At 42.0% G+C, this 20,989-nt stretch overlaps 2 protein-coding genes across 32 annotated transcripts in view; both read right to left on the bottom strand.

Annotated features, from left to right (window-relative positions):
- The window catches only part of ank3b (ankyrin 3b), a 142,345-nt gene that overhangs the window by 5,138 nt on the left and 116,218 nt on the right, over window positions 1-20,989 (bottom strand). For 20 of the 31 annotated variants that reach the window (XM_063893314.1, XM_063893311.1, XM_063893302.1 and 17 more), the window contains 8 exons: window positions 20,860-20,886; window positions 20,241-20,322; window positions 9,185-9,259; window positions 7,485-7,616; window positions 7,145-7,288; window positions 1,346-2,060; window positions 873-1,065; window positions 470-550 (listed from right to left, as the gene is read on the bottom strand). In XM_063893314.1, the coding sequence (XP_063749384.1) occupies window positions 470-550; window positions 873-1,065; window positions 1,346-2,060; window positions 7,145-7,288; window positions 7,485-7,616; window positions 9,185-9,259; window positions 20,241-20,322; window positions 20,860-20,886 (1,449 nt within the window). Of the gene's footprint in view, window positions 1-469; window positions 551-872; window positions 1,066-1,345; window positions 2,061-7,133; window positions 7,289-7,484; window positions 7,617-9,184; window positions 9,260-12,766; window positions 18,800-20,240; window positions 20,323-20,859; window positions 20,887-20,989 lie in introns of those variants that run through there. The other 11 variants (XM_063893306.1, XM_063893312.1, XM_063893320.1 and 8 more) reach the window with 6 other exon arrangements.
- On the bottom strand, window positions 10,587-12,167 carry LOC134871069 (histone H3.v1-like). The gene is given in 2 exon segments (XM_063893660.1): window positions 10,587-11,519; window positions 11,521-12,167. Coding segments are annotated over 2 exon segments (1,002 nt in total). The 3' UTR covers window positions 10,587-11,164.

The raw sequence follows: 20,989 nt of genomic DNA, 5'->3' as shown, positions 1-20,989 counted from the left end.
CACAACCAGCAGTCCAGCGACCAGGTAACAACACCAAACAGCAGGGCTGGGGGTGGCTCACACCAACAAGCAGTGAGTAGCACTTCACGCTAAAGCAAGACTAAACAACCACACACACTAACCCCCCCTCACCCTGCCCCCACATACACATTCTCCTATGTACATAGACAACATTTCCATCCAAAGAAAAAGAAAATAAATTGGATCTTTCATCCATAATTTTTATGTAACATTGAATATTTTCCAGATCCCTCATTCACTACATCTTTTTTGGGGACTTTGTGTATTTAAATCTTAATTCAATGCCTTTTTTGAAAGCCAAGTATAAATGTATGCTGTGTGATATTTAAACCTTTATAAGCTCTCATCAAAAATGTACTTTAAAAAACAGTTGGATGGAAACACTCTGTATGTCAGCTTTAAGCATGTTCACTCTGCCTGGAGCCGCCACACAGCAGGCCTTACACACCTTGAGTATGACCCGTCTGCGGAACACCCTGGTGGTGACAGTGGTCTCCCCATCGGAGCCGGACTCATCTATAACAATCCCCTGACGAGGGCAGTCCAGGAGCATTGTTACAATATGGACCAATTGTGTGTAATTGTCTTACATTTATTAGTAAGGAAATGTAAAAATCGAATATTGGATTTTTTTCACACGAATGATGTAAGTTGATATTCCTGAGAAGGGGTTACAGTTCAGCCATAAACCCACAATAACGGAATTTACACACTTAAATCATAACAAAACCAATGTGTGGGCTGTTAAAGGCCGAAAAGCACCACAAAGTGCCTTTGGGTAAAAAACATTAGAAGTTAAATAAGTACAGATTTGGCCGCCGACAACGTCTTTTTGGAAGAGCGACTCTCACCTGGACTTTGTGCTGGGACTTTTCTCCTCCCTCCTCCCGTCCTCCACTTGGTCCCGCTGTGCTGCTGTCCTCCTGAGATCCCTTCCTCTTGGCTTGATTTTCCTTTCCTTCTCTGGCGGCATCGATGTGACCTCCGTTCTGTCTGACAGCCTTAGCCGGGGGCTGCTCCAAAGAATCAGCCAGGCTGTCGGGGCTGTGGGGATGACATGTAGGGAGGAGATTAAATGAGAGGCTGCCACCAAACTACTCACAACATTGTGTTCTAAACGTTATTATATTCCATGATACCCAAACTAAACCTAGTTATATTTGATTAGTCATTTTTTAAATTGTAGTTTTCTTAACTTATCTTATCGTGTTATTTTATTCTGAGGGCTGTTAGCCAGGACATTCTATTTATCTTTTATCCCAATAACTTTTTTAAGGTTACACAAAAATATGTTATGTTAAAACTAAATAAAAGCAGATCCTACCTGCCCTCCTCGGTGCCGGGGCTGTGGCCGGAGGCTGCTGACTCTAAGGTTGCGCCGGACGTCTCGTTTCTCCAGCCTGGAACTGAACACACGTCTTTTTCTGCTTGGTGCAGTTGTTCGAGAATAGCATTCATCCTCTCCTCTGTCATCTCCTCGTCCTCGGAGCCTCCCTCCTGCTTTATATCATCCAGCAGACTCTGCAGCCTCTCCGGGGTCATCTCCTCCTCTTCCTCTTCTTCATGCCTTTCATTTCCAGGAGGTGTTTCTGAGGCGACATCCTCTCCCTGACTCTCCAAAACACAGCGTTCCCCTGCCATCAGTTCTATCTCTAAGGGCTCAGCGCGCCCCTCTGTTCCCTTTCCTGATTGCTCTACTGCCCTTCTGTCATTATCTGGCCTGTCATAATAAACCAGCCTTGTCTTTTCATCTTTAGACATCTCCCTTTCTCCAGTGGTCAACGCTGTGTCTTCTGCCCCAACGATGGGCGGCTGAGCGGCACTGGAGGCGGGGCCTGGGGCGACAGTGGGGGGGTCACTGCTGGAAGTACTGGTGGTCTGAGTGAGAGAGAGGTCGCTAGGTCTAGTAAGCGTGATCTTGCTAGGGGAGTCTGCGCTAGCATCGCCCTCACTAAAGAAGTCGTCTGAGCGAAGAGGGGTGGGGGGCTGGTAGTTCAGTTCTGTGGGGGTTTGCAGTTCCAGTTCTATATTGTCGTATCCTGGGTGGATGGCAGGAGTAAAGGATTAGAGGGTGAAGGGATCCAAGAGGTAGGGAAAGACAAAAACAGGGGAGGTAAAGAGGGGAGGGAATGACGGGGTAGAGCAGTGGAGGTGATGATATGAGGAACACTTGTAACATCTAAGGGTAGCATATGTTCAAAAGTCACACAGGTGTAACGCTAAGACACTTTAAAGCTGCATTACCTTATTTTTTTGGCAAGTTGGATCAGAAACTTAAAGCAAAACATTGACCTGTTATCACTTTGTAAAGCTGGAATGGGGAACTTGCTAGCACACAGTTAGCTGTGTACACATGGAGTATACACAGAGTGACATTAGCCCTCATTCAGAGTCATATTTATGCCCCACTGAGGAGTGCAAGTCATTAATGGGGCACAAATGAGTGTTTAAGGTCTTTACCAACTTGACAGCTTTTTAGCTTCTAAATGCTCCACTTTGTCCACCAGTTAGCCGCTAGCTGTCAGCCTGGGCATGTAGCTTACATTAATGCGTTCACTTTTTTCCCCCTAATGCTGATCTGGCCAATCCCTGAGAAAATATCACTAGGTGTTCTTTACTTGCTAGTTGCGCCTTTCTCCTGACTGGCGTTTTTACAATAATAGCAGCTGCCTTATGTTGACGTGATGAAGTTTTTTGGCCTGAAGGTATAATATTTAAAGGTGATATTATTTTTTACTGATGACCACAAAGCAATTACCTGGTGAACATAGTGGAGCAATAAGCAGTTAATGAGCCAGATATTTCCATCAGCAGGTGGAAGAGACCAAAAACAGAGTGAATTTTGGACTAATACAAGCCAACTGACAACTAATACCAATTGAAATGAATGGTAATGTTGCCTCATATTTGTTGAATGTGTAATAAACAACAGTTTTGCAGTGTTAAAACGTGTTCCGATGCCTCTTTGTGGCGACAAAAGAAGAAGAAATAATGCTGCTTTAACACATGGAGACTCCTGTGTGACTGCTGGACAACCCTTACAGAGTAGACACATGATCAGATCACAAGATGAAAACAGAGAAACCAAAGTACCAAAGAGAGAACATGAAAAAAATAAGACTGAAACTTCATCTGCATCTCATTTATATATTTTAACATGAACATTCTGTCTGTTTTATGAATGTTTCACACTGTTTTGTGTTCAAACTGGAGCTTAATTCAGCCACACCTTTTGTAAAAGCACTTAACCCTAAAGAAGCCTGACTTCAGCTCATCATCTCAAACATTGTGTAAATATTAGAGTATGAGCCAAAGCTTAAATTTAGGCAGGTTTGTCGTGTTGATTTCAACAAAAGGCAGAGAGGAGCAGAGCAACACACAGGCCTCTAAATGTAAACTTCAGGAACAGAGCGATCCCGCCTGAAGTAAGAAGGGACGCCAGGAGGGAGGGGAGAGGGAGGAGGAGAGGGAGGAAGCAAAGGGGGAGAAGGAGAATGATGACTTAGGGGAGGAGATGGGGGACAATGATGTGGGGCAGAAGGAAGGGGAGGGGAAGGTGAAGGGAAAGAGAAGAATAAGGGGGGAGACGTGGTTGGAAGAGGAGAAGGAGTGGCGGCACATATGAAAGAGGGAAAGCAGGGGGGAGAATGAGTAGAGGTGGAAGAAGGGGGAGACAATTTAACAGGTGGAGGAGACTGATAAAGGGGAAGAGACTCAAGAGGAAAAGGAGAAATGGATGAAGAGGGAGGAGACGAGGACAGACTAGGGATTAAGGCAGGAAAGTGACAAGAAATGGACGGAGGAAGAGAAAAAAATGAGGAGCAGCTAAAAGGGCTTTCAGGGGAGTAGGGGTGAGGTTGGGGGTAAGGAGCAGAGAAATGAGGGAGAACAGGAGCGACAGGCATGACGTAAACGGGAGGTAAGGAAGAGGGAGACGGGAAACAAAAGACAATGGAGGAAGAAGGTACAGCAGGAGGAAGGGGGAAAGAGAGAGGGGCGATATGGCTGGGATGAGAGGGATGATGGGTAGAGGAGGGAGGAAGAGGAGCTACAGCCTGAAGGGTTTGAAAACACAAGGGGAACGTACGAGACCTAAGAAGTTTTAGAGCTATTACAAATATTCCAATCACAAAAGACAAAACCAAACAGAAAAAGGACCGTTAGACAAGACTAGGATGAAAAGAGAAACAGCATATAAACAGACAGTGAAGTGAGCGATGAAGTCTTAATGATTTAGAAGCCGCAGAAGCAAACGTATTGCAAACTACTGTCATGGGATTGCTTATCTATCGGTAGATAAGCAGGAATAGGCTTCTAAGTGAATAGCGATAGCATCTTTCAGGAGAGAAGAGAGGGAAACAAGGGGAAATATATTTTCTGGCTGTGTCTTGCATCAGGACAGGGTTTGGGTAAAGTTTTTTCAGCTAAAAATGATTTTTCTTGGAGGAACTTAGAAGTAGGTCAAGAGCTGGGAATGCTGAAAGGCTGGGTTGTATAGGCAGGATTTAATAATAATAAAAATAATGAGAGTCATAGACCAAATTCCCCTGGAGTAAACCCACACTCTTAAGACATATTTGGCTAGCCTTCAAACAGCTGTGGTGTCCTAATTCCATAAATAATCATACAGTATTAACCATATATCATGTATTCCTTTGCAAATGTTTTATCTCCTGTCCAGCAACTAGTATTTGTGCATGCTTTTGTAAAAGCAAATATTGTGCATTAAACACAATCTCACATACCGATTGTTTTGAGTTTACTAATCTAGATAGATAGCCTAAATGTAATGGCAGCTCACACTATAGACTGAAAAATTACTTAGAATAAGTATGGAATTGGGATGCTTCTGCAGTCTCCCCCACACCACCAGGGATGTTGTTATACTAGAGGAAAACTAAACCGCTTTTGATTTGTTTTCAATGTTATCATTGTCAAAATAAAAGCTGAATCAGCTAACAATGTGACTGTCATTGTATGGATGTCATTAAAAGACCAACATTACCAAAACAAATATTAACATTGCCTTGTTGTCCTCAAGGATATAGTTATTTTAAAAGGTCAATATAGATGGGGATAAGATGATGAAAAAGCCGGCTGGTATGTTGTGGATGTCATCCAGTTAGAAGCTACACTGGGATCCAGAAGCTGCTGGAGTTAGCAAAAGGTAGCCAGCGGTGTGAATTAGCCGGTTAGTGGTGCTTAGCGCTGAGGAGGGAGGTTGCTGAACGAGTTAGTCACTCAGAAGCAGAAGAGGAGGAGAGAGGAGGAGGAGGAGCGGCGGGCAGTCTGCTGGTCTCAAAGCAGGAGAAGCTACAGAGGAGTTTAGAGGCTGGGAGGCTCCGAGGAACCCAGGAGATGAAAGGTACAGTGCAGCTAACAGCAGTAACACAGAAGCATCAATATACACTGCACAAAAAAGGCGTTTCATTTTCAACTCATCTGTGAACGTGACCTAGGACAGAGCGCATTAATACATCAACGTGCGTTCTGTGCTTGTGCATCATGTGTTGAAAAGGCTGCACCCATTTGAAGAGTGTTAGAAGTGTATAGTTACAAGCCAATATCATTAGAGCAGACAGCCTCTCACACAGAGCCAAAGCCATGCATTTTGTGGATTTTATCTGTTAAATGTTGGCTTCATTTTAAATCATCTTTGCAAAAAGGATCCACTGCTTTAATAATAAAGCTAAAGTAACGCTGACCTTTGTGTTAAGATGACTTTCAGAAACCTAAGTAGACAGAACGGTAATGAGACCCATTTCAGAAGTTTGACTCAAAAAGTGCCTGGACAAAACTGTAGTTAAATCTACAGACTGCTGAAAAGGGTCGATTTGATTTGTGGTTGTTTGCGGTTTGGAAAACATTTGAAGTACGTCATTGTTGCAATGGTGGATGAAGTGCTCAAAAACAGACTAAGTTAGTCCTCATACAGCAGGGCGTTCCCAGTCATTATCATATATTATTTAGTTATTATTAGCAATGCATTACCATTTAAGGAGCATTTTAATGTTGCAGTTGGTCAAGCCATTTTTATGTTATATGCTATTGTTGTAGGTTGAATATGAATCTGTAAAGTAATTGGTAACATTAGCTAATAGACACATGTAGCATGGTAAGAAGTAAAATATTTCCTTTTGAAATGTAGCTGAGTGAAATTATGAGGTAACAGAAAGGGAAATGCTCAAACTAATGGTACCTCAAACTTTTACTAAAGTACTTCAGTACATTTTTTTCTAAAGAAATGCACATATACAAAAATCTGAACAAAATGTCCACGGTCAGATTGCATTGTGGGTAATGTGCACCAGTTATTGAATATAAATAAGAACGCTGTGGTAAAAAATAACAATATCAACAAACTATCTGTAAAAAAAGCACATTGTTATCACATCTCTGAAATGGCCCTCACTGGGTCTGTCAGATGAGCAGATACTGGTAGCTGCCACATTTAGATTTCATTTAAGAGGATAGAGAGAAGTTAGAAAGAGGGAAAGCCTTGCCATGCTGCTTAAAGCAAGCATGCTGTTTAATAGGAATGTTTTCTATGTATTTTCTAATAGCATATGACAGAAATTGAAATCATGAACCAAGGCCGTCAACATTCTGACAAATGAGTTTCAACATAATTACCAACACATTCATCAGATGGGAACGAGACAGCGGTTCATTAGCTGCTTACAAATGCGTCATGATCATGCTTTTTTACAGTTTACAACATACATACTAAGTAGTCTCATGCACCCAAAATGGTACAGCTTTTTTATCAATAATCATCCAAAAATCCATCACTTGCCATTAACGTTCCAACGACTGAGTGCTTTAAGTTAAATGCACTGCCCAGTGTTGGAAAACTAACAAGCTGATGGGGTGACTACTCAATAAGGACAACTCTAATGCTATTAATACCTGATGGTCCATTTACTGATTTGCTCAATGAACCTACTGGAGCATTAAGTCTTTTTGGTGCAAGTTTGATTAACTTCCATTGTTTGGTCAGGCCTGATTGGTTGTAGTATTGTTTTTTAAGTTGAACTATCTGTCTGAGAGAGGAGGTGAAGAAGGGTGAAGGGATAGACTGAGAGATAGACTGATAATTCAGCTAGGGTGGGCTACACTTTACCATCGGACTGATCCGGGAATACTGCGTTATCATCGGCAAAGCAGCGTGTGCCTGAAATGTTACCGTAGTCAAATATGGGCCCTTCCAGCAAAGTCACAATATCCAACCGATTGATCTTAGTCAGCACCGCAGTTAAAGCATCCGCTAGGGAGAAGAGGGATGGAGAAATAGCGTTTACAGTCATGTTTTTGTACTAGAAAAACTTTATATTTTCAGTTATATTGATTGATTGTTTTCATAAAGTAGCAACCAATATGTTTTCTCATTTACGAGAAAACCTAGATATAACCTTGAATGGCAATATCCATTTTTCTCTGTCACACGAACAAACACTGCTTACTTGTGGCGTTTTTACCGTCCCTGTGCACCCATTTCTTTAGGAGCATGAAGCTCTGTGCTGTCAGGGAGTTGGGGTTCTCCACTCTGATAAAGTTGATCTCATCCACAGAGAAATCCATCTCCCTGGCCAGCTCTGTAACAACACAAACACCAGGAAGAAATGTGTGTCCATGAGAAAGTCCAACCATGGAGATGCCATCATTTGTTGATCAATAGGTCGTCATTACACAAGTCTCATTTCTAATTCCTGCTCCTCTGAGAGTCCCATCTCTGGAAATGATATGAGTTTTTCATTGACACATGCCACACCCTTTTGCCAAGTTTGGCCAGTGGTTTTCAATAATTCTGCTGACTAAAAACTGACCGACCAAGCCAAAGTTATAAAAACGTCTGCACTGTAAATAAGGCACCATCATTTAATCACTATCTGACAAATTCACAAATCACCTTTGCAAAAGGGAGAGACAGTACACAAATGCCTCCAGAAATGCAGATATCTTAGAAAACAGTGAGTTATCTGATGACAAGCTGATGACTGAAATATCACGTTTGGTGTTAACAAGTTGATGCCACAGGGATTTACACAGGATTACGTGCGTAGCAATGCAGAAAGACAGCAATGATATAATTCACCTTCCAACTGATCTGTTTTCAAGTAAAGAATAAACGTGATTGCTTATGAAACAAAGGCTCAAGACATATTCTTATCAGATGAAAAAATATCAATACTTAGTGTGGATAATTAAACATATTCATATTGCCAAACACTGTGCCAAAAGCTAACGAAGGCTTCTCCCACAGACAAGCATAAGGGCTATAAATTCTAAACGGCGAGAACATTATGTTCAGCAGATTGTTCACTGCTGCTCTGCAACAGGAACACACATTAAATATGGATTAGGTTCCACTCACTCAGTCACTGCACCGGACAGACAGGCACACAACTATTCCCACTCATACGCAGTACAGACGACGCCCATTTACAAACGACTGCTGCGCACACACGGGGTGACGCCCACTCATCCACACACATGCAGGCAGGCGTGGGGCAGTGCTGCAGTGCAGGTGGTCAAGCTGGGACTAAACTGCAGAGGCCACACCCTATATAGCTGCCCATAAACCAAATCATCCTTCTATGGGTCTAACAGATTTCAACACAAAGATACATGACATGGAGGGACATAAATACATTGGGTTAATATATTTTCCTTATTGAATGTAAAATGGAATAAAAATGAAAATGTATTAACTCACTTACTTGCTTGTCTCATTATGAGATGTGTAGTTTTCAAAATTCAGTTGAATTCAAAGAGGATTGACTATTTTCCTACTTTCATGCTCCAACATATATGTTGTGACGATGATGTTTGTGACTCTAAATGCCACTGCAGTGCTGCTCAGTTAAGACAGTTGTGTACTATATGTCCACCAGATGGCAACCCACACTATAAAACTGTTAGCGTGAGAGCTGGGCTCATTTTCTACATAGGTGGCTGTTCTTCAAAATTGACATGCTGGATACGTAAGACGAATATCATATCTAATCATTGACTGTATTGGATCTGATATTTTGTTTAAGATTCATGTTCAAGCTTTTTCTCCATGTTGTATCAATGACCTTAATACACATGGTATTCTATTCTTGATTAGTTCTGAGGTTGTTTTCTGTAGTGTAAAGAAGTGAGATGTGTGTAGACTCACCAGTCCAGCTGAGTCCGAGGTGGTCGGCTACTATTGCCATACGAAGGTCTGTTCTCTCACAGGGACTCTGAGGGCCTGTGCAAGGAAGAATTGAAGGGCAGGACAAACAATTAGCATGTTGTATTATGTCGACAATACCCCCCAAAACTAAATGTTGTTCTCAGTATGAGAGACAAAAAATGACTACTCTAAAACGGCTGCATAGAGGATCAGTGACAAAAGAAAACAGATTGGGATTGTGAACTGAAAGTTTGTCTGTTTTTTTGTTTAACCGTAAGCACTCCTACATACCTAGTTAATGAGTTTTTAGATGTGATATTTATATTAAACCCTTGTGTTGTTCACTGAACAAAAATAAAGACTAACTTTAGCTCACCGTCCCAGGTTTCACCTTTGAGAGAGAAACACATGTTTTTCTGGCCAGACTCATCTCAATGTTTCAATTTAGATAATGGAGGCTTGGTTAGATAAAAAGCTTTCGGACATTTTGGGAAACATAATTCATGTCCTTACAGAGAGTTTTATGAGAAGATCGATATCACTCACTCTGATTTCAATACACACTGGATCTAGACAACTGTTAGCTTAGCGCAGCTTAGCATGAAGACTGAAAAGTGGCAGAAACATCTAGCTAACTTTGCTCTTTGCAAAGGCAGAAAGAACTCTATCTAGCAGTACACCTAAAGCTCACTAACTATCACGTTATATTGAATATGGGTAATCAATACTAAAACATTATTCCACTATTCCTTTACATTTTACAATGGATTCTCTAAACGGCTATTTTAGGTGTTTTTCTTTGAATTATTACACTTGTGAAATCTAGATATGCTCACTCAATATTGAGTACTGTACTGTAACAGCGAAGAGTATCATACCATACTAACCAGACTAGCTTTCCTACTCCTAACCAGGATACCTAAGTCAACATATATGAAATATCAAACAAATGTATTTTTGATTAGCTCTAGAAAAAACATCACTGAGGCAATTAAGATTATAAGAAATCAGTTAAAAGCATGAAGATCGGAGAGGCCAGAAAAAAGAAAAAAACGGTATTTGACATCAACTAGTATTAGTATGAGTAGTAAAGGTTTAAAGAGTTAAAGAGTGTTGTAACACATCACTGACAACAAACAATCTACCATCAGGCAACATTCCCTCTCACTGATAAAAGCATTTCATGGCTTCAACTTGAAATCTAAAATAATCCAGCTGCTACAACATTTTCCAACCACTGACTACACTGTTACACTCTGCACAGCTGACAATTATTTGATTGTCAAGTTCAGCCGATGAATTGTTTTCGCAGTGTTTTTAGAGAGCAAAAGTTTCACAAAATGATTTCTACAAACCAGGCAAGCAGACCAAAACAAACACAAGGTCATATTTTCCCCAAAACTCTTTTTACATCTAGGGCCTAATTAAGAGGGTGAAAGTGAGCGGTGTGGTGTCATCGTGTGGTGAGGTGCGAGGCTAACTTGATCTGTTGAGTGGTATGAAAGTGACAATGTGTGTGGCAGCCTATAAGACCCCACAGTAACAGAAAGGAGTAGGAATAAGTCTTAACTTAGCCCCTCAGTACATTCTTGCAAACAGATACTGACAATTAAAACAAGTTGGCTAATTTGGAATTGTAGTTATTGTGCATCCAAGACTTCTCTATAGTCTGTTAAAGCTCCCACACCATGAGGTAGTTAATCCACTCTCCTATTACGTATTCAGATAGCCCTTACCCTAACCACTTTTAATCATCAATCATTCAGGGAACCAGGGACAAATATTTAGTGTTGCTGATTCTCTCATCAAATCATAGCCTTTACCTCTTTGTCTAAATCAGACAGCACAGGACACAGATAACAAGAACGACAGGAAGAAGAAGTGACAGCTACACTTACAACGTCACATCACAGAGCACCCACAACAGCTACATGCATCTCAGAGATAAAGATAGAAGTATAACAAGTGTTTAGAAAGAGTTTACAAACTAGTCTGGTTATCTGTGACAGGAGCCGTGATTGGTTGATCAACCTGATTCCCTTCCTCCTTCTGCTCTTGCTCCTTCCCAAGTGTCCGCCTACTCTTCCTCCTGCTCCTCCTCATCCTCCTCTCACTGCTGGCCTGCTCAACCTCAGCTCTCACATCTCTAGCAGATGGTGTTGATGTGGTGGTGCTGGTGGAGGTGGAGGTGGAGGTAGAAGTGCGTGAAGGGCGGGAACTTCTAGAAGCTCTAGATGGTTCTGACAAGGAAGTGTTCCTGGTAGTGCTGTGGCTGCAGCTCCCTTCGTCCTCAGTGGGCAGTGTTTTCCCTTCTAACTTTCTTTCAGCCTCCTTGCAAAGTTTGGTCCAAATGTTTGCCTGCCTGGCTATTAACCAACCTTGTTTTAATGTGTTTTGAGACCATTGCACAGTTTTTTCTCCTTGTCTCATTTGTGCTACATATACCAGCGTTTTTTACTGAACTGCATCTGTTTTCAGCACTCAATCTGCCTCGACTTGGTTGTTTATTACTCCTGTCAGTTTTAAGACTTTCATTACTAACCACAGATTTAGTTTGAACCTGCTTTTTCCCCCGGTAACCAGAGGAGTTTTTTATGACTTTCACTACTGGAATTCTCGATTTAGGAAATACGTTGTTAAAAGGGTCTAATCTTTCCCTGACATTTTGAATTGAATTTTTTCTTACACGGTATTTATCCACATTATCTTTTACTACGTGTGGACTTTGACTGCATAGTTTGCGGCAAGGTGCCCTAACCGGTAATCTGGACTTGCATATCTTGCCTTTGACCTCTTTGGCTCCTGTGTTTGTTATTGCTATATTGGTATAATCCCTGCCATCCCTGCTGTTTTCTAGCTGGCTGAAAGATGCTTCTAACCTGCTGACCTCCTGCAGAGTTGATCCCGAGGAGGACAACAAGTTAAACGCAATACTGTCGCCAACCTGAATGACGTCTGAACGGACACAATGGGAGTCAGGCATGTTGCTACTGGCATTGCTGCTCCATGTTGGGGGATTGCTTATCTGTTGTGATGGGGCGGAAGACAAATCTTCACTTTGGTAACAAGTGTGATTTGCTGAGAACCAATCCAAATGGTTGGAAGTACCTGAAGGAATTCTTTGATTGGTGTAATAATCAGAGATGCATGACGGTCTATTATTCAAATAGTTATCTGTCACGCCTGGTGTATCAAAAGTAGAATAATCTTTATTGTTTGAGGTTACAGAATAATAATCTGCAGTTGTTCCTGAGGTTGTGTCATTAGAGTGATCAAAGATGTTTGGTATTCTACAATTAGAACTGCTATTTGAAGCATCAGACGTTTTAACAGTTGACACCTTAAATCCTGTTCTAAAAGTGGAGAATGTTGGCTCTACATCTGAAGTTGAGTCTCTGCATGTGGTGTAACTGCCAGTCGGATTTGATATCTCTAGCTGAACAGTAGTAGTCTGAATGGAGATTTGAGGGATTGGTAAAATATTTGTGGGATCCTCAATATCAAAGTCATCCCCATGTTGCCAGGAGGAATCAACCTCAGAGTCCCTAACCCTGTACCTGCCCGCCGAGTAGTAATGCTCACCAATCTGAAAAAACTGGAGCCTCTCCTCCACCATGTCCCTCTTGCTCATGTCAATCGCACCACTGCGTGTCATCTCGAACATTTTCCCTTCATGGAAGGGGAATGGGTTTGGCTCGCTCGTCGGCGTGCTATCGTCTGTTGGTGTTCGGGCCGGGGTAGTGTCTGGTGTTGTAGCCTGAGACTGGTCGTCCACTGCCAGTCCAAAAGGCTTAGGCTCACCATTGCTTCCCTTTGTCCCTCCCATGTCAACAATTTCTTCTTCTCCACCTTTACTTGGCCAGGGGTCAAAGTCTAGCCCCTTTGTGGCAACAGTCTTAAAAGGAGAGTTAAACTCCTCTTCTAACTTATAACTGAAGTAAGTGTCTGAAAAGCCCTCTTTATCTGATTTATTTTGTTCCTGACTTTTCACCCCATCCTTACCAACACCATCAAGTATCCCACCATTAGAGGGGGTATCATTTTTGAATGTGTCCTTTTGACATTCCTCTGGGGTTTTTTCTTCTTCAATAACTTCCAGTTTGGTTGGAGGAAAAGAGCGGTCCGTGGACCTAAATGTGTCTGTTGCCCAGACGTCTCTCCGACTGTCTGGAAGGCCAAACAGACGTAAATCTGCCTGCTCGCACAGTCCATCATCCTCATCTTGAAGTTCATATCCATCTAGGGAGTCTATCTCTGTGGCATCTGTGTCATGAGAAAATTCTGCAGTTGTGGCTATAGAACAGTCTGTGATTGACTGGTCATTTCCATTTTGTTCATGTTCATATTCATAGTCCTCTCCTTTGCCATTGGAACCATTAGAGCCATTTGTCCCACCATTTGGTTCCTTGTTTCCGTTTTTGTCATGTTTTTTGGATATTGAGGCCTTTTCTCTCTCCTTCCTATTCTCCTCATCCTCAGGATCTTTGAAACCAAGTTTCCTACAAGGAATTGGTTGAAAGATTGACCCATCATCATCTTTATCATTTGATTGACTGTCATCTTCCTCTGGGGACACAGGCGAAGGAGGTTGGATACGTATTATTGGCTCTGTTAGCAAATGCTTGTCATGTTCTTCCTGTAAGTTAACCTCCATCATTTCTGTCTCAGTCTCTGAAGAGGCACAGGAACCCTTCCTTTCTCCGTCTGAAATTTCTGAAGCAGAGTCCAGAGGGGGAGGGGGTGGGAACTCAATATAAGCAATACCTTTGTCTTTTGAGACCTGTTGATGCTCATGTTCTGTCATTTGATTATACCTGCCATTGGCTTCTGTTTCTTGCCGGTTGAAATTATCAACTAGTTCTTGCTGGTTATCATTATCTTTTGTTTCTTGCTCATTAGCATTAGCAAGGTCTGCTTGGGTGCTGTAAGAACTAGTTTTGCTTTCTGGTAGGGCTTCTTTAAAAGAGAAAACAACTTTGCTTTGGTTATCTTCCTCTGATTCTTCAGATACCTCCATGATAGGGCTGGGTTGTCCTGGCATGAACCCCATAAAGCCATCAGGGGTCTTGGTCGTAAGATCATAGCTGACCTCCTCAGAGCTGGGGGTCTCTGGTGTAATGGGGCTTTTTCCTGAGCTATCTATGAAAGAGACCTGTTCTAGTGTATCATCATCCGGGCTTATGGGGCTGAGGGCCAAATTAGATTTCTGCTTGACTGTGTAAAGTGCCCCCTTGGCTTCCCTCTCTGCCTGCCTTCCGACCTGGACACTGACATAAACAGGTAATGTTTTGATTCCTTTACAATTCTCTTTGGTTGTTGTATTAGTGGGAGGGGTTATAACTTTCTCCAGTGTGTCTCTAGGGCTTGGAAGGTTATTTGAGTTGGAGTCTCTAGGTGAATTATCTAAAATTTCAAAAGTCCGATTTTCATCTGTTTTTATTGGGGTTGTCACAGGGCTCGTCTGTATTTTGTTTTTAGATAATGTCGGTATCTGTGATGGCTTTGTCTGTTTCTTTGTGAGGTCATTATCCAAAGTAGAAGGCAATCTTACAGGAATTTGCGATTCTGTCTTTTTCCTAAGGTTTTTATTCAGTATTTCTTCAGTGTCTTTTCTTGAAATCTCAGCAATCGCTTCTTCGGAAGCAGACTCAGTTTTGGTGACTTGCTGACACTTTGTAGGATCACTACTTTTCTGTAATAATCTAGTATTATTATGGCCAACAGGTGCCTGAACTTCCTGACCTTTATTGCTTTCTTTAATGTCCCAAGTAACAGCGGAAGATATAGCTTTACCTTGAGTAGTTGCTTTTTGACTCTCAGTTTCACTAATTTGTGTCTGCAATGGGGGCCCTGCAATATTTTTGTTAGGTGACTTATCTATTGTTTGTTTTGGGGCTTTAGATGTTGGTGATTTTAAAGCAGGTTTACTGTCTGGGGAAGCACATGTCTCCTTCTCATTATCCCTTTTTGGGATTACTTCTTCTAAAGTTTCAGATACTTTTGAAGTTTTTCCTCCAGTGAAAAATTGATAAACAGGCAGTTTGCTATCCTGTAGTTTCTTTACTGATGGTTTTGGCTGCACTGGAGGAGGGACTTTGGTTGGACTAGACAGAGTTTGTTTCTGAGCCTCAGATTCGAACTTCATCCTAACAGCACTGACTTTGGATGTTGATTGTACACGAGAGGGAGAAGAGGGTTCAGATTCATTGGTTTTTGTTTGTTGTTTAATTGTGTCCTCATTGCTATGAGGGAGCATGCTTTTCTGGGGACTGCTTGGTAAGCTTGAACTTTTCTTTTCTGTCTTAGTGGTACGGTCAAACATTTTACCAACAGAAGGCTCTTTAAGTTTGCTTTTACTGAAGCCCTCCTCTGGTTTAGGTTTCTGTGGTGTTTTCTCAGGAGTACTGCATGCTGAGTTAGGCCATGACCTGGGTTCCTTTGGCTCTCGTCTAACAGGCTTTTTTTCCGGGGACTGCAACTCATCATTGAGCTTTTCTGTTTTGTCACGGAAAAACTGTGATACCTCACTTAGTTTTTCCTCAGCTTCCTTTACAGTTTGATCCACTCTATCCTCATATAGAAGCTTATCCCTGCTCCTGTCATGTTTATCCTCTGTAAATCGCATCCAAACAGCATGTTTGGGGCTGCCCTGCTCTGTGGAGTAATGAAGCACTGTCACCTTATCAAACTGAGATGGTTCATCCCGCTGCACAAATTTACCAGATATTGGGGACCCGTCTTTTGAAGACTTAGAAGCAAACTCTCTTTTTGGGATTCCATGCTGATGACTCTCAGTACCACGGCTACCACTCTCCTCAGAAACTTGGTGGCGTTTTTTGTCAGTCAATATTGCTGAATCCTCTGTGTCAGAGTGAGAAAGTGAAGATGTGTCAAGTTTCTCCGAGAGGAGCATTTTCTCAGCAAACCTATATGACTCGCCTCTGATTTCTGATAGTTCATCATCACAGTATTCTATGGAGTTCTGGCTCAATAGTTTTAGGGCTTTATAAGAATCATCTGCTACCAACTGGGCAGAATTTGGGCGACTGTCCTCCTCCTGTGACACTGGGGTGTTAACACGAGATGTATCTAGAAAGGAAGGCAGGGATTCTTCAACAGTAAGCTCCTCCTCTTCCTGTTGGGCTTCATCGTAATCAGTTAGTTCCTTAATCCCATGGTCACCTTTGTAGACATAAAGCTCAGGGTGTTTCTTGGTTTCCCTGATAATAAACTCAGTCGGCTCTGCTGTGCTGTGGCCCTTTTCAATATGCACCTCAATTATCCTTTCGACTTTAGGTTTGGATTTAATGTCTCTGTCAAGAAACCTAGGAGTCAGCTCATCACCTTTGACTGAATCCTGGCTAGCCTTGTGTTCAAAAAGGCCTGCCAGATCTTTGGATGGGTCTCTACCTGACTGGAATGCTTTCATGATATCTCTAACTGACATACCTTCCTCTATCATGTCTGCACAATCAGTCAGTTGGGGCTTATGATAGACCATTCTAGTAGTAGTAGTAATATGAGTTTCCTCTTTAAGACACACACTTTTGTTGTCTTCCGGTATTTTCATTTGTAAGGCTTTCATGGAGTTCATTGAAGCTGCATCTGGCTCTAAAGAGGGGAAAGCACATGCAGCCTCCTCAGTGAATATAGGCCCACAAGGATCATCAAGTTGTTCAAAGCCCCTCATCTGGACCGCTTCAGTCCTGGTTTCAGTAACACAGGGAGGAATGGGCGAATCTGTGAATAAAGGCTTTGGTCCTGTACTCTCTGCACTCTGAGGAGCAGAGGGTGTCTTTTCACTCCTGGTCTCAAAACCGCTGTCTGAAAGGGGACTCTTATCCTGGTCATGAGACAGGTCCTCTGGGGACTCCAAGATAGTGTCAATCCCTTGATATGATGACTCAGCAAGTTTGCTTAAGTCCTTCTCTGATGGAGACCTGAGCATGCCTGAGACAGGTGGAGGCATTTTGAGTTTGTGCTCTTGTATTGACATTGATGGTTTGAGAACACGTTTCTGTTTCTCTTCCCCTTCCCGTTTTGCCTCTTCCTCGTGCCTACTTTTCAACTCTGCCATTCGGGAAAGAGAGCTGGCACCAATATCATTTGTTAAATAGTCTACTACTTTACTCAACTCTAAGTCTTTGCTTGAGATAGACTGCGGCTTCAGAAGGAGAGTATTTTGCTCAAAGGGAGAGTCATAGTCTGAGAGGGCACAGCTTTGCGCCTCCTCAATTTCATCTTTTGAAAATTCTTCCCATTCATCCTCAGATGTTCTCTCTTTACCTGCATTAGCCATACTCTCAGTCTTGATATCTTTCTGTAATAGCCTACTGACCTTAACTAAGTCTTCTTTAACTTTCTCCACTAATGTAAAAGCCTCCTCATCCTCCAACTTGGTTTCTTGAGGAGTGCCAGTTTGTGATGTTTGAACTGTTTTAGCTGCAGTCTGTGTGTCAGTCTGTAGGATAGCGGTCATTCTGATCAGATCCTCTTTCATGTCTGCTACATCTTTCAGTATCTCCTGGTTTGAAGTTCCCGTTGGGTGGATGATGGCCGGCGTGATAAACGGAGGGGATTTAAGTTGGGACTTTATTTTTGATCCAGTAACACAGGAAGACAAAGAGGAAGAATATGAAGATGAGGCACGGGAAGAATCAGGCAGTGCCATTTTGAGAGACCCTGGCCCTGGTTTGACAGGGGTCTCTGGAATGACATTGACTAACGAAAACACGGGTGCAGTTACTGTATTAGAAGAAACTGCCAAACTGGAGGAGGCAGCTACAGATCTTAAAGAACCATAAGTAGAGCTTGCTGCTGCAGGCCTACGTGAGGTGGACAACGATCTAAGAGTGCCATAGCCTGACACAGAACATGAGTCTATAGCTTCATTTATGGCTGCGCTAACACCAGAGGTTGCTGCTTGGGTGGTGGCCTGTATTCTCTCCTGAAGGCTGCTACTTCTCTCCGAGAGATGGCGAGACGAAGGGGAAGATGGTGTTGAGGAAGAGGATGGATATTTAACTGGAGAGACTGATCCATTCATCATGGACAATTCTGAGGAAGCTATGGTTGTCTGTCCAGTTGAGGAGAGAGATGAGAGGGAGGATCTTCCTCCTCTTGATGAAAGTGTTGAATCTACAGAGGTTTTCAATGAGGACAGGCCTGACATACTTTTAACAGAGGAATCTGTCACAATTGTGGACCCAAGGGCAGTTTTAAAAGGCAAATTAGAATTGTACAAGTTGTAAGAGGACTTTGGCGATGCTGGAGCAGTAAGAGAAGCTGATGGCCTCTCTGGTACAGAACCATTTGGTATAGAGTGAAGTGGGGAAGTCCTTGATGTGTATGCTGAAGCAAGGTTTTTGATAGATGTTGGGTCTGTGGCAAGTTTACATGGGCTTCCAGAAGACACAAGGCTGGCAGACCCCTGCACAGGGTACTGACCCAGCTGGACAACAGTTTTAATGGGTGAAGGCATAGTCCTGTAAGACCTGATGGGGGATGAGGAAACATTGTCATCGAAAGGTTTAACTTGAGTAGGTGGTGGTGGTGGAGCTCCCAGGGTAGTTCTGATTGTTGCAGCGCATGCAGGTGATGGGGAAGAGAGGGGCCAGGAGGATTTCAATGGAGAAGCAGCTGGTGAGCCTGCCGGGGAATCGGTACAGGAGAGGGAACCCCCCACTCCGACTGGCCTTGTTTGGCCAGGGACGGTAATAGGAGCAGTCGACCATGGTGGGTAATGTCTGGTTGGAAAGACAGGTTTGTGAGGGTAACCAGCAGGCAGTGTTCTTGCTGTTGTGCTTCGCTGCTCAACGGTCGTTTCTTCAGATGAATTTAGAAAAAAAGATAAAGAAAGTATGGAAAAAAATAATAACAAAAATGTGGAGTTGTAAAGGTAACAGAAAATGAGGTTGGGGAAGGAAAAGGAAGAAAAAATGTGTAAGAAAAAGAGATCAGAGGAGGAATAGTTGGTCAGTGACGCAGTCCTGGTATCAAGGAAGGAAAAATTGCAGTTTTATGATGTGCTGATATTTGAGTATTGATTGAAGATGGAGTTATGAAAAGAAACAGTTTTGCTTCTGTGTAAGTTTAGGATTAGTACATGACTCAAACAGCAACAGCGAAAACAACATAATGAATAAACGGAACAAAACACAAACAGCAGCAAAGTAAAATCCCAAAAACAATGGCTTGGACTGACAATTGAGAACAGAAAAATGGTAAGACAGATGCACCAGGATCAACATGAAAACAACTTCTCTCTTTAAGATGTTCTGAAAATCAGCGTATGGGTTCTGGCTCTAATTTCAATCCGCTTCTTAAAGTGCCTTTTATCTGTTTGGTTCAAACATTAAATGATAGATTTTGTAAAGACAATTTAGACACTATGATACAACATAGCCAATGGCTCCAGAAGTTTCAATTTTCCTATAATTGCACAACAAAAACATATGACAAAATGTGTTTTCCAAGACCTAGGTTTTGGCCCATTTTGTCATGCAAGATTGATACGAACTGGTGACAAGCAAGTGTGAAAAACTGGAAGAGATACCTAAAAGAAAGCCAAACTCAAGACCTCCTATCATGCATGTGTATCCCACAAAAAGCTGCTACATCACCACAAAGCCAAATGAACTCAGAGGGGACAAATGAATAAATACAATTTTACTTTGACTGCCTTTCAAATGCCTACGCATTGTGATGGTAAGTCAAAGAAAATGTTTGATGTTGCTGTAATAGGACTTCTAAAACTCAGCAGTGGAAGTCAACCAAACAAACCCAGAAGAAGTACAACTCACAATGTGGGCAAGCACAGCACAAAACCAACTCATTGACTCATGCAAAAATATGTACCATGTTGTAAACAGGCATGTGAACAGTGCATGTTATGTGGGATGAGAGATATGCATTTATAACATTCGGTCACATCTGTCTACAAATCCGTCACGCATTTTACATTTGAATTAAAATTGTTAATAGATGATCTTATCCACGAAAATTGGAATAATTAAATTCATAAAATGTGTTTGTTAGTAAATATGTCAAAACTCACTCAGTGCAGGCTCGGCCAGATAGCTGTAGCGCTTACGTAAGGCTAGGGATGCAAAGGTATGGCGTCGCTCTGGCTTTTCAGTCTGCAACAATAGCAAACAACACAAAAACCTATTAGTTTAGGTCAACCTACATTATACGGTGCGGCCAAATGACAAACATTTGGACCTTATCAATGTCAAATTAAAGCTAACCCATTGGTCTGCATTTGTTGGTATTAGAATAAAAATGTTTAGTACGTATATTACAACTTACAAAAATTGTCACTATGCCAAGCTAGCCAAATTAGCGTAAGTTATTCATGATAACGCTATAAACTCTAAATTATAAGTACTTAAAAGTGCAACATTATTATAGTAATGTTACGAAAGGACAATAAAGGTACATCTAAACTCCAAACTTAATTGTATTACATACTGTAAAACGGAAGGAATAAGGATTGGACATAACACAAGTCGTTTTACGATATAGCATGCAAACCTAAGCAGCTAAAGGTTGCTTTAAACAAGGAGAGATTGTATTGTTCCTTGTGGAAGCGAAAAAGAATAATGCTATGATGAAGCAGGGCCGCTACTGATCTAGCGCAGAGGACAGCAAATGGTGGGGAGGGTGTGGTTTACCTCGTCCTCGGCATCTGACTCCATTTCCTGGTTCCCAAGATGCATTGCAGAAACAGGGGGAGTAACATAATGGAAAAGCAGGGGAAAAGAAACATCAGGGCGTGAAAAAGGAGTGATTGACAGAAGCTCA

This window comes from Eleginops maclovinus, chromosome 10, assembly GCF_036324505.1.
Source record: "Eleginops maclovinus isolate JMC-PN-2008 ecotype Puerto Natales chromosome 10, JC_Emac_rtc_rv5, whole genome shotgun sequence".
Lineage (NCBI taxonomy): Eukaryota > Metazoa > Chordata > Actinopteri > Perciformes > Eleginopidae > Eleginops > Eleginops maclovinus.
This window is presented reverse-complemented; position numbering and strand designations above follow the sequence as displayed.